General features: G+C 33.1%; 3 protein-coding genes across 3 annotated transcripts in view; 2 read left to right on the top strand and 1 right to left on the bottom strand.

Moving 5' to 3' along the window:
• The window catches only part of POLA3 (DNA primase POLA3), a 5,519-nt gene extending 4,732 nt beyond the window's left edge, over positions 1–787 (top strand). Inside the window, exons 14-16 of the mRNA XM_011029708.1 lie at positions 118–173; positions 359–438; positions 514–787. Of these exons, the coding sequence (XP_011028010.1) occupies positions 118–173; positions 359–438; positions 514–576 (199 nt within the window). The 3' untranslated portion in view covers positions 577–787. The remainder of the gene's footprint in view (positions 1–117; positions 174–358; positions 439–513) is intronic.
• Positions 788–3,536: 2,749 nt separating this feature from the next.
• On the bottom strand, positions 3,537–6,496 carry LOC105128162 (uncharacterized). Its single transcript, XM_011029707.1, has 5 exons — positions 6,370–6,496; positions 6,203–6,295; positions 6,030–6,128; positions 4,337–4,517; positions 3,537–4,043 (listed from the first exon to the last, which is right to left on the bottom strand). The coding sequence occupies exons 1-5, from the start codon at positions 6,409–6,411 to the stop codon at positions 3,709–3,711; spliced, it is 750 nt and encodes a 249-aa protein (XP_011028009.1). The 5' UTR covers positions 6,412–6,496; the 3' UTR covers positions 3,537–3,708.
• Positions 6,497–9,153: 2,657 nt separating this feature from the next.
• On the top strand, positions 9,154–13,396 carry LOC105128161 (eukaryotic translation initiation factor 2 subunit gamma-like). Its single transcript, XM_011029706.1, has 8 exons — positions 9,154–9,488; positions 9,575–9,636; positions 10,304–10,416; positions 10,498–10,597; positions 10,998–11,225; positions 11,408–11,626; positions 12,050–12,310; positions 12,793–13,396. The coding sequence occupies exons 1-8, from the start codon at positions 9,383–9,385 to the stop codon at positions 13,093–13,095; spliced, it is 1,392 nt and encodes a 463-aa protein (XP_011028008.1). The 5' UTR covers positions 9,154–9,382; the 3' UTR covers positions 13,096–13,396.
• The last annotated feature ends 100 nt before the right edge of the window (positions 13,397–13,496 follow it).

Raw genomic sequence — 13,496 nt, 5'->3', positions numbered from 1 at the left:
GGTGCCAGCTCTTTCCCAGGTAAATGATGTACCAGTGCTATGCATAGGCTTTGGGAGGTTCTCTGATACAGTGAAATAATCTCTCCTTTTCGTGAGTTCTTGAATAATTGCACTGGATTTGCAGCTATTTGAAGAACTTAACATAGGAGGAACAAGAGCAGAAGATGACAATGGTAAATGAATGTAACCCTTTACACATTCTTTGGTGTTTCAAAGATGTGAGATTAGCTCAGCTTTTTCTTTAGGATATACTGCTGTTGAGTCATGTCTGTTGTATGTGCACTACCATTTGGATGCTCCTTCAGAACCTCTTCATAGCATCGGTAATTGCTTAAAAAATTGTTGTTTCTTATGGCAGAATGGGATAGAACCTCACTTGGACAGCCCATCAGTTTTTTCAGATCATCATTTCTGCAACCTCTTCTAAAATCCTGCAAGGTATGTCTAAGCCCAATTGGTCATGTATCTATGGCTTATGAAAATCCCTGCTTAAGCTGAATCATGATATTGCAGGAGGAGATGGAGAGCTCCTACAAAGCAAAACTGCAGCAATCAAAAAGTCCCCTGAGCTGGTAGTACTTTCCAGTCATTCATCAGTCTTCTCCTTGCTTAATAGTGAGATACCGTGTAAGCTATTGGGTAATCAATGTTATCATGTTCCTTGTAATGTCATTATCAAGTTAGAATAATCTTCCTGATCAGCATTTTATCATAGAAACTTCACTACCGTTTGTAAATGTCCAAGTTCTTTTTTCCGAGGAAGAGACCCTCTGGAATGCTCTTTTCCCCCGATGGTCACTGGAACGACCGTTCAAGTAACTTTGAGCCTGGAGGAAACTGAGCCATCCAATTGTTTCAGCAATTCTGGCCACGTCTCCGGTTGGACTGGATAGATATCGGTAATGGGCTGGTTAGGAATACGGGGCTGAGCTATGGATTGCACTTTTAATTATGCCTGATCCTTCGGGACGTTCTGGTTGTTTGGCATTTTTTCTGTTCTAAAAAATAATAAATATTAACAAAAAAAAAAAAAACTAAATCTCCTAAGACCATTTATTATAATAATTAAAATATGAATTTGCCACTGGGAAAAAAAGTTAAGATTGAGGATAAAAATGGTTTTTTACCATGATATAGTTATTGTTTTAAAATTATATGGGGTTAGATTGATAATTTTGTTTTATTTTATACAATAAAATATATATTTGTATTTTAAATTTTTTAAGAGTAATGTAGTTACTTGTTTTTAAAGATAATTAATAGAACTTTCATCTGTGTCTTTTTGTTATTTTATATGAAATTTTTAGTAAATTTTAAAGGTATTTTATATTAATTAAATGTAATTTTAAAGTAATCTATTGGTGCGTGTGTGGCACGTGATAGTGTGTGGATGGTTTTTATGTTGTTTAAATAGCTTGTGGAGGGTTATTAGGTCATAAAATGCTATGTTTTTGAATGTTGTTTAAAAGGTTTTGACACTGATATTAAAAGAGGCGATGTGTGCTATCTTTTTGAACGATGAAAGGTTTTGACACTTGTATTAAAAGAGGTGATGTGCGTGCTAAGATTTGCGGTGGTTTGATGTTGGTGTCTATTTTTATCCTTCACTTCTCTTTTCCATTTAGATTTACACACCAATAGCTTTTTAATTTGTTGATTTTTTAAATTTGATTTTTTATTATAATTTTTTTTATCTTGAATAATTTATTAAATTTAATTTTTATTTTTTTAATTATTTTTTTCAATTAGTTTTTTTTTTATGATTTCACCTCATATTTTTTTCCTATAAAATTTAATCTCTTCTTTTAATTGTTAATTGTTTAGTTGGGACAAGTTTTTCTTTTAAATTATAAATAATTTTATTTTATGAATTTACCATTGTATTATGATGTTTAAAATAAATAATATTTTTTTTTTCTTATCAAATTTAATCTTTATTTTTTTATTGTTAATTGTTTTTATTGATAATTTTTTAAAATTTATATTTTTAAATTAGATTATAATAAACCTCTTAATTGGATTAAGATCGAGGTTTTATGAGTTAAGAGTTTTTAAAATTTAACTAGATTTATAATTCGGTTGGGTTTGCTTGATTTTTATAAATATTTTTTAATTTTACTTTTATAAATTTTTTTATCTTTAAAATTTTGTTCCCATTCTATTAATTTTTTTATCTTAAATTTTTTGTTCTCATTCTTTTAAATATTATTTATTTTATTTGTTATTTTTCTTGTGATTTTTCTATTAAATTTCATTCTCCGTATTTTTTATTGAATTATTTGATAATTAGGTTTTTTTATTGAATACAGTTCAAAGATTTCATAAGTTTGAAAGGTGGTGGTTTACTTTTTTTTTTTTTGTAAAATCATGTTTTTTTTGTTTTTGTTTGTTTTGTTTTGATTTTATTATATTAACTTTTAACAAAAAAAATTTATTCCACTTATTATCATTTTTTAATTTATAAATAATTTATCAAATTATAATTTTTTTTTAATTTTACCCCTTATAAATAATGTTTCAAGTTTAGTCTTTGTTTTTTTATTTGTAATTTTATTTGGATTTTTTTTTTTAATTTCATTCTTCTCAAGTTTTTGGTCAAATTGTATTCTTTTTTTATTTATGTTATTTTATTTTACAAGTTTATTTTATTAATATTTTATGTGATCTCATTTTTTAAAATTAAATTTATTGATAGTTTAAATTTCTTGATTAAACTAATTCTAGAATTTCAAAGTTGCAGACTGCAGAGATAAAATTTAAAGATTATTAGATCAAATTTAGAAATCTCGCTCGGTTTTGCTTGAATATACAAAGTAGGGTTGCCTCTGAGTTAGCACGGTCTGGGTGGGAAGAAATGGGCTTTGGGGAGACCATTTTGCAGCTGAGGCAGGGCTGCATTCTCCAATATATGATTAGTTACAGATTTCTTTGTCATTGCATCGAGGCCCTGTAGGTGCTTAATCCTTGCACCTGCACCTGCACGATGAACGTGCATATAAAGCTCGGGAACTCTTTTCTTATCAGAATCTTAACAACTGGATTGCAATCAAATAAATAAATTTGAATTCAATTAATAATTTATTGTAATCCTCATATTTGTTATAAAATATTAAATTATAAAATTAAATTTAATTATACTGTTAAAAATAAACTACATTAGCAATGTTGATTGTTTTGCTTTTAATTTAGAATTTTTTTTTATTACGAGGATACTTATATTCATTTAAAATGATATAAAATATAAATATTCTAGAAAACATTAATTGTTTATTAGACAATTTTTGAAAGAAAATTGAAATACATGTGTGTGAAATGAGATTCTACAACCACTTGGTTCAGCTAAAAATTGATTTTTCAAGTGTTATTAGAGCTCTACGTACTTGATGAAAATAATAATGACTAACAATTTTACTAATAAAAGTTTTATGCAATTCAATTCACAGGGTGAAGGACCCTGATTTTAAACCCTCTGGGGCTACTTCAATCGGGACGCTTGCCTGTTGGAATTCCCGAAGCTCTTCTCTGCCGGGGAAAGATAGGAATAAAACATGCAATTCTTTTAGTGCAAGAAATTGGGGTCAATTACTACACATCAATCCTTAATAAATCAATAATAACGTCCTAAATTGTCCAAAAGTTTGCACTTCTGTAGTTGAAAGAAGAGTCAGAAGCCTGTGGATTTACATCAGAGATACAAAAGGTGAACGCCTACATATCCTCAGGTCTTGCATCCCACCTTCTCTTGCGTGTCCTCGGCACATCAATCCCAGAAAGCAACTTTGCTACCACTGCTGGTAATGGCGCCGGTGTAACTTCAATGAGATCCAGATCCGCGTCATCATCTTCATCACCACTAATCCATCCATAGCAGGGTCTGCGCCTGCAGGGCGGCACAGGGGACCTAGTGTTGCCCGGTAGTTGAACACTGCCAACATTCATAACAGCTGCTCCATTGTCACTGTTAATTTGCTTTTCAATGCAATTCTCATACAGATTTATATCTTTCCAGCTGCTTCCTACTTTAGATGCAGGGGTATTACCATCTAGAAAACAACAGTGATGTAATGTGAATAACTCCACAGTCCACAGATATGTTTGGAGGCAATTCCATTTAATTGTACAAAAAAGAAAAGAAAATAAAAGAACAGGCTTCTTTCTAAGTTCACTGATTGTAAGGAAAGTTTATTCAATGCTGTCATGTTGAGTAAAAGAAATCCGGAGAAGAAAACTTCAAAAGTTGGCTATTCTTGAATTTGAATATCTAAAGGTTACTTTTCTTTTGTTTTATGGCAAAACTTTGAGAACAGAATGGAAAACTGATTATGAGATGCTTTACCAAGTAATGCTATGTCCGGATTTGCAGCCTGTGATGTGCTGAGTAGAACTCTGTTAGTCTGAGATGCAGGGGCCTCAGCTTCTGTGCTGCGGCCAGTCGATACGGAAGCACCATTTGATGCACTGCAAGCTGATATCTCGATATTGTTTCCCCACCTCTCATTCTCTCGCAGCGTATTACTCTTCAAAATAGATGGAAAGAAAAGAATCATGAGCAGAAAAGTAGTCAGTCCACGAATATAATTCTTTCAAACCGTGATGCAGGACAAATGAATTGAAGAGGATAAGAAAAGCAGAAGCCCAAGATACAAGAGGAGAAAGTTATGTCGGCAATTTCTTTAATCAATCATCAAAAGGTGCCAATCCTGCAGAAAGATACACTTAAGCAAACCCTAATCAAAACATGATTAATAATTGGGATAACGGTTCGCTAAAACAAGATAAGTCCACAATAGGATAGACTAAATAAAAGCCCAATAACATGAACTTGAATGTGCGCGATCTTCCGTTAAAAGAATGATGAGTTGAACTATCCTCTCTTGTCTTTTACCATACATTTGCTTGATCTGTTTCGCGAGTGTGGTGTCCCCACAACTTTCCTGGAGTTTGAAAAACTCGATCTTGTTAAGTGTAGCTTTCAGTGGCTCTGATAGTAATGTTATATATCATAATTAATCTGCTGCAATGTATCTTTAGTGATTAAAGTATCATTCAAATTAGATCATCCTGCCCAACAAACTAAAAATCGCTAACCCTCGCAATCCCTAATAAAAACAACTTGTTGATCCAAAATATCACCAACATATTTCTTTCGTGCTGATGAAAAGGATAATACACTAGGGGTCTCAAGAATAGAATCGGATTTTATTGAACCATTTTGCTTAAATTCTAAATTGGATCTAGCTTTGTTCTAGAAACCCCACAAAACACGCTTTAGAGAACTTTCTTGGTAAACTCCACATTCACCAAACTAATGGAGTGAAATCCCAGTGGGACTTTAAAACCATAACCAGACATGGGGCGATAAGGATCTCTTTTGCCAAGTCCTTTGGTTGCGCCAGTTTGCGCAAGTATAATTGCAGAACGCAGTTTTTTCATGAGACTTAGTAAGCCCCATTGTCAAGGATCTTCAAATAAACAATTACTAACAAAGGAGTGTTGTCGGAAGGATATGAAAATTAATAATTTCAAACAAACAGAGGGGCCCCTGGGCATTTTGGATATAGTTGTTCTTACTCAAGCCTGGGATCACACGAAAAACTACATTCACAAACATCGTCATGGGCAATTCAACTTGGTTCCCTCTTTAGTTGTCAATAAAATTGAGTAACAAGAAACCAATCCCTGCATATCTTTTTCGGTTTTACCATGAACTAAAGAGTTTTTCTCTATTAAGCCATATGTGACCGGTCCAAGTAGTTCAGTTGATTTTTGTTAAGTCTCTCATTAAACCAAAAGTGAACAAAGAGAGTGAGTTGTAATGTTTCATTTTCCATGACTAAACAATTGATTAATGAAAGCCACTACTCAGCTCTGTCGGAATTCAAGTGGGGTCTTTGTCAAATTGAAAACCACTTTCAGTCTTCTCTTTCCGACACCAGTGAAATTGATATAAAATATACAGTCTGTAGACAAAAATACAAACAAAATATATAAAGCAAACAAAATAACTACATGAATTAAAAAATATTTACCTTTTCCTGCTCCTCCTTTTCAAGATCCTCGAGAATTGCCTCGAGCAAGACCTTATATGAGCTCTCTTCAATAAAGGGCCAACCTTCCAGACCATACACCTGAATCGATAAATTTCCCGTAAAACCCCTAAATGCCTAACACATTGAAAATATTAAAAGCAAAAAAAACCCACTTCCAAGAGCCCTTTAACAGTTGAAACAGTCAACCCATCAGAGAAACCATAGCTCCTCATTGCATCTACGGCTGCATCCATCCTTGTGAGCCTCTGAAAAAAGAAGGAAAAGAAAAATGACAAAGGGGTCTAATATGAGAAAGAGAGTGAGAGGAAAAAAAGAAGACCTTTCTGTGGCGTCCTGTTGGTCTTGGTGCGTTTGGAGGCATGGTTGATTCTTCCTTCTCTCTGTATCTCTCTTTCGGTGATGAACTTTACAAGTCAGCCAACAAGCCAGCAACTGAAAAGACAGACTACAGAAGAGAGAAGAAAATGAGGAAGCAAAGGTCACACCTTTTTTATGTCTCTTGGCTTCTTGTAACCACGGCAACAAACACGAAGGAAGATGGAAATCACCTGGTTAGGCTACAACATTTTTGAGGGGGTAGAAAGTAGAAACTGAGATGTACTGTTAATAAGAGTAGCTGCTCAGTTTTGGTTGTGTTTAGGCACTAGTTTAAGAACAAAATATTTTATATACGAAGTAGTTTCAAAGAAAAAAAGCACACAACGCATTAAAAACACAAGAGAGGAGCTGTCATGAAAACTCCTTCGGGTGTCATGCTGATCAGAGTAGTCAACGCAGGTGAGGTATTTGCCTACGTTGGTTACTTTGTGCAAAGACCTCAATAAAATGGCCCTGGAGATCGGAAACGGAAAAAAGTTTACCAACAGTGAAACAACCCAGAGCTGGAAGAACTCCCTCACTTCACAAAAAGTACAAGTACCTAGCACAATCAATAGTTGTTTGGATTGATGATTGTAAATATTATGGTAATAATTGTTTTCTAAATATTTTTTATTTGAAAATAAATTAATATTTTTAAAAGTTTTAAATTTTATTTTTAATATTAACATATTAAAAAAATTTAAAAAAACTAATCAAAAGAAACAATCAAAATATTTTCAAAAATATTTTTTAAACAGCGATTTTTAGATAGCACATCACTATCTTTTATGGCAATGTTTAAAGTGACAAATCAAGAGTTTTTCAATGGCAGCGTGTGTGATGATTGAGGATAGATGGTGTGCCTCCAGTGAACTTTATTCTCGTCCTTTTTTTTTTCTTTTTTTTTTAGTTTTTATTTGTTTTTATATTTTTAAAATATTTTTAAAATAATTTAAATTTTTTATTTTTTATCTTTTAGAATTTAGTTTTTTTTCAATTTTATTCTTCTGCTATTTAATTTCAGTTAGTTTTTATTTTTTTAATTTTATTTTTTTTTAATTTTATTTTTCAATATTAAAAATTACAATTTAATACAAATCCAGTATATGCACCTCAATTTGCCCCGAATAAATTAGTGTTATTTAAATTGTTATATTATTTATCGAATAATAAATAGGGTGTGATTATTATCAAAACATACTTAGAATATAAATTTGAGCCAAAAAAATATATATTTATATTATATAGGAATATGTGCAAAACATTTTGATTATCAACATAAAATGCAAATACATGTATAATATTTATTATTTTACTGTTTAATAATTTGACACGTATATTTTTCAAATTTTATCTAATAATTGATAGTTTTTATATTTTTTTTATTTTATCTTTTATTTAATAATGGATAGTTTTTATATTTTTTTTATTTTATCTTTTATTTAATAATGGATAGTTTTCAGATAATACATGCCTATAAGGATTAATTATTTCATCCCTTGATGTTTTTTTATGGTTGCATCGCCTGATAAATAATGTATAAAGCATGAATGTTGTCAGAACCAACATGAATCCACCTAAACTTAGCTTGAAGAGTATACTTATATTTTTTATATATAATATTTGTTAATGCTGTATGACATATCCATGCTCAACGTTGACATAAAATTACAATTTAATAATTTAATACACACACAATTTATATATATAATAGTTATATGATTGATACCCACACGGTAATCAGAATTCAATTGATAGTTTGTGGATATTTATATTTCTCACTTAATGAATAACAAATATAACATGAATAACAAGAAATTCGACATGCAAATACTCATTAACATTTATATTAATAATTTTATTTTGATTTATTTTTGCACCGAATTTTATCCCTTTTTTTTAGTGCTTTTTTGTTTTGTTTTGAGTTTTTTTTCATTACTTTTTTTTTTCCTTTTAAATCTCATTCATTAGTGTTTTGTTGTTGAAAATTTTATTTTATGTTTCAAATATTAATATGGATTGACTTCAATCTTTTTTAGATTTTTTATTAATTTTTTTTCTAGATATCATCATTTAATTTTTGATTTATTATAAATTAATCATCGTGTTATGTTTTACTATCTTTCTTTTTTATTATCTCAATTCTATGTTTATGATCATGGGATTAACAAGTCGACACAGCTTGATCTAGATCTATTTTTTTTAATTTTTTATTATTTAATATTAAATTATTTGAAAATTAATTTTTTAATTTTTTATAACATAATTACCTTCGAGTTATGGTTGTGTCATAAATTTGATATGCTTACCTTGATGAATTCAAACAAGTTTTTTTTTAATTTTTTTATTAGTTATTTGTTTTTTTTTATATTATCAAAATTATATAAGATTATTGAATTGGTTTAAATTAATATTTGAATTTTTTTTTAATTGCTTATTTTGCTCTAACTTCATTTTTTTTATTGTAAAAAAATGGGTTATAATCTGAGATATCGTGAGTTATCTCTATAATAAAAAATTATGAGTATATTTGTTTTTATGTTTTAAATATATTTTTGAATTTTAAATTAATATTTTATAATATTTTTATATTATTTTGATTTACTAATATTAAAAATAATTTTTAAATAATAATAACATATTATTTTAATATATTTTAAAAAATAATTATTACATTAATTTTTAAACGGACAGCCTTTCAATAACATGACCCAACCATGGTAGCACACCGATCCATTAAACCACCGGAGCGTCAAAATTACCCTTACATCTAATTCAAAATAAGAGCAAACCCACCTACTCAAACCCGAAAAAAAAAAAAAAAAAAAAAAAAAACAACATCGTCTCTGCGCCCCCTGAAACCCTAGCTATCCACATCGCCGCGTGTTCCATCTCTACAGCAAACAAAGTCGCAGAAAACAGGTTTTGCGATTCGTTCGAGAAGGAATCAGTCGAAGCAGGGGGGAATCAAGATGGCGCGGAAAGGCTTGATGGAGCAAGACTTGAGTAAATTGGATGTGACGAAGTTGCATCCACTCTCTCCTGAAGTTATATCGCGTCAGGCCACTATTAATATAGGTAATTCTTTGATTTTGTGAGTAGGGTTTACAAGCTCATTTGTTGATTGCTGTAGTCGAAGCTGATAATTCTTCTTCTTCTTCTAGGTACTATTGGTCATGTGGCGCATGGGAAGTCTACTGTTGTGAAAGCAATTTCTGGTGTTCAGGTGATTTAGCTGGTTTTGATATCCCTGTGTTATGGTGCTTGAATCTTTAATCTATTTTCTGTCGGGAGTTTACTGTGCTTATGTTATGTGAAAGTAATTGCTACAGGGATAGGTATTGGAGCCGGTGAATTCCATTTAAAACCTAGAGGAAAACGTCTTAATTTCTTTTCCTTTCTTCTTTTTCCTTATGTAATGGGAGGCCTTCCAAGCCTGAGGTTGACAGGAGTGGTCTTTCCTCTCCCTATCCAATCCCCTTCATTTGTAGTGTAAATATGATTTGGACTTAGTTCATTTGATATATAATGCAAAATGACCTTGCCACTTGGAATATAACATAATAATTATACTACTGATTACTAAGGGATGAATTTTTTCTGAATCGTGTGCTTTTGGAATTGGTCCTTTTTCGGATGAAGGGGGATCTAGCGTTGTCATGGCAAGAAATCCTCCCTCAATATTTTATATTATCACATATGGATAAAGTAAGTTTTTTTTTTTATCATGGTTCCGTGGAGGAGCTGTGGTGTTTGCACAGGTTTTTTAAAATTTTAATCCATGGTTATGAGTATGGGAGCTTATATTCTCTACCTATTCATACATAAGAATCAGTCATACTGTGCATGAGTTTGAGGGGTGCTAATTTTGGCGGCTTGCTATTCATGTGCAGACAGTTCGTTTTAAAAATGAGTTGGAGCGTAATATTACAATAAAGCTTGGATATGCAAACGCAAAGATATACAAGTGCGAAGATGAGCGGTGCTCTCGGCCAAAGTGCTACAAGTGAGAAAATGCATTGGTGGAGCATTACTATTTAGTTTAAGTACTGGCATTTCACTCTTAATGTGAGAAATTTTCTTGTAGGGCACATGGAAGTGGAAAGGAAGATAATCCTGTGTGTGATGTAGATCCCAAACACTGCAGGATGAATTTGCTGAGACATGTCTCTTTTGTTGATTGCCCGGTAAGGTGTCCCGGTGCTCTATTTAATTATGTTTTTTCGGAGTGTAACTTTTCATATTTTGATTGTTGGATATTAAGGCTGCCTGGTAAGTGGTCGAACCAGATGCTTTATTTAATTATGGTTCATGCACTGTATATGCTTTTCATATTTTGATTGTAACACATGAAGTTTTGGACCCAAAAGTCTCTTCCTCCAGATATAAATTAGATGTGGTGTTGGTAGATTGTTTCTTTTTCCCATTGTACTGCTTAGATTATAGCAAGAAAAAGTTGGCTAATCACATGGTCTCTTATGTAATTGGCTTTGCTAAATAAAACCTATTAGCTGCAATGCTTGGTGTACTTCTATGCTTTTATGTGACCAGACTCGTCCATATTACTTGTTTTCTACTCTCCTGTAGGGTCATGACATTCTCATGGCTACTATGCTTAATGGAGCAGCAATTATGGATGGAGCTTTACTGCTCATTGCTGCAAATGAGAGCTGTCCCCAACCACAGACTTCTGAACACCTTGCTGCTGTTGAAATCATGCGTCTCCAACATATTATAATTCTTCAAAATAAAGTGGATCTTATCCAGGAAAATGCAGCCATAAACCAACATGAAGCTATTCAGAAATTTATTAAGGTTTGCTACCACTATGCTATTTTTACACATCTCATTGGTTAAGTTTATATGCATTGTTTGTGTTTTTTCCTGATTTTCTCCCCCCCTTTTTCCCCCCCCCCCCCCCCCCCCAAAAAAAAAAAGAGAGAAAAAGAAAAAGAGACTCATGCCTTGCTGATTTCTTGTTAATGTTTTTTTTTCAGGGAACTGTTGCTGATGGTGCACCAGTAGTGCCAATTTCTGCTCAGCTAAAGTATAACATAGATGTTGTGTGTGAGTACATCATAAAAAAGATCCCGATTCCAGAGAGAAACTTTATCTCACCACCTAACATGATTGTGATTCGATCTTTTGATGTCAACAAACCTGGATATGAGGTTGATGAGATAAGAGGGGGCGTGGCTGGAGGAAGCATCCTCAGGGTATGTTTTTAACGTGTGGTTGGTTAGTTTTGTTATGCAGTTTTTACAGACATGGGGTCTATACTTGGTGCAAAATCTTGGTTACTTTGTGCTGGATTGCCATGCATTTGTTCTTATTCTATTCAATGCTGTCCTGCGTTCTGCATTAGGCCAATGCCCTGAGCCCGTGGAAATGGAGACATGCTTGTTTTTAGCATGACTGTGTCTGTTTGGAGGCTGAGTTTTACTTGTTTGAGGTCTTGTGGACTGACAATGAGAACTGACTTTAGGCGTTGGGACTCATGAGGCCTTGATTTAGGTTATTGAAGCTTGCTGTGTCCATGTAGATACTATGGTCCTGAGAGAGATATATTTATTTATTTAGTCTTTCTGAGAATCTTTGGTTTAAGAGTACTGTTATTTTTGTTTATCATGTCCGTGCAGGGTGTCTTGAAGGTCAATCAATTTATTGAGATCTGTCCTGGGATCATTGTTAAAGATGATGCTGGGAACATGAAATGCACCCCAATATATACTAGAATAGTATCACTGTATGCTGAGCAGAATGAGCTACAATTTGCTGTGCCTGGAGGTCTCATTGGTGTTGGCACAACCATGGACCCCACTTTGACACGTGCAGATAGGTTGGTGGGTCAGGTTCTTGGTGACGTTGGATCTCTTCCTGAAATTTTTGGTGAACTTGAGGTAAGGAACTGAATCTGGATAATGTTTTGTAGCTTGATATTTTTATTGATACCTTTTGTATTCAATCCAATTTCTTTTCAAGTCCAAGTCATAAATGAGCAAGTCATGTATAGTTATCTATAGGTATGTATTTTTACGCAATATGTATGAAATCCTACCCTGTTGGGTTGAATTCGGTAGCTAGGTGGAGTTCTATTTTTGGCATAGGCAGGAAATATTAGACATCCCGTTTGCTTTCCAATATGCATGTGATGGTGCTTTCTATGTGTTGCTTAAAAACAATATTGCAGTAAACATGCCTGTGAAAGTCGCAATTTTTTTTCATTGGTTTCAGCAAGTGTCTTTTTCCCCTTTGGTCTGATTTTATCCCCTCGCGTGTTGCAGAAATGATTAAGGGGTGTATGGGTGGTGCTTATTGTGATGTAGGATTCAGACACACCTCTGATGCTAATGTTGTGCCCTTCTCTTTTCTTTATGTGTAGGTGAATTTCTTCCTTTTGAGACGGCTTATTGGTGTCAGGACAAAGGGTTCGGAGAAGCAGGGAAAGGTATCAAAACTGACAAAGGGAGAGATTCTTATGCTGAACATCGGGTCAATGTCATCTGGGGCTCGAGTTATTGCCGTGAAGAATGATTTGGCAAAGCTACAGCTGACTTCTCCAGTCTGCACCAGCAAGGGTGAGAAGATTGCATTGAGCCGCCGAGTGGAGAAGCACTGGCGGCTCATTGGGTGGGGTATGATTCAAGCTGGAACCACCATTGAAGTTCCACCCTGCCCTCTCTGAGTGTTTTTTGAACAGGTAGACCAGCTAGAGAAAAGCAGTAAAACCAGGATAAGACAGGATTATCTAATATGTGGGAAGGGAGGCAATTGCTTGGATCAATTTTTTTCCGGTGGCGAAGAAAACATGCTGCGATGAATGGCTCATCTCGTTGTCTGTGTTTTGTTTTTTTCTTTAATATTCCAATTTTTAACCGCGAGTCATTTTGAAGCATCCTGGTGATCCGTGCTCCACCACCGAGGGTAGTATAAATTTTTTCTAACCTTAAAAAGTAAAGACGCTAGCAAGAAATCTTTTTGATGCGCACTGCACAACTTCTAAAAATGATATTTTATTAAAAGAAATATTATAACAATGACACCCAGGATTCACATGCATCAATTATGGATAATCCATGAAATTTG

Source organism: Populus euphratica, unplaced genomic scaffold (genome assembly GCF_000495115.2).
Source record: "Populus euphratica unplaced genomic scaffold, PopEup_1.0 scaffold49.1, whole genome shotgun sequence".
NCBI classification, from domain to species: Eukaryota; Viridiplantae; Streptophyta; class Magnoliopsida; order Malpighiales; family Salicaceae; genus Populus; species Populus euphratica.
The sequence above is the reverse complement of the archived record's forward strand: the minus strand, read 5'-3'. Positions and strand labels throughout refer to the sequence as shown.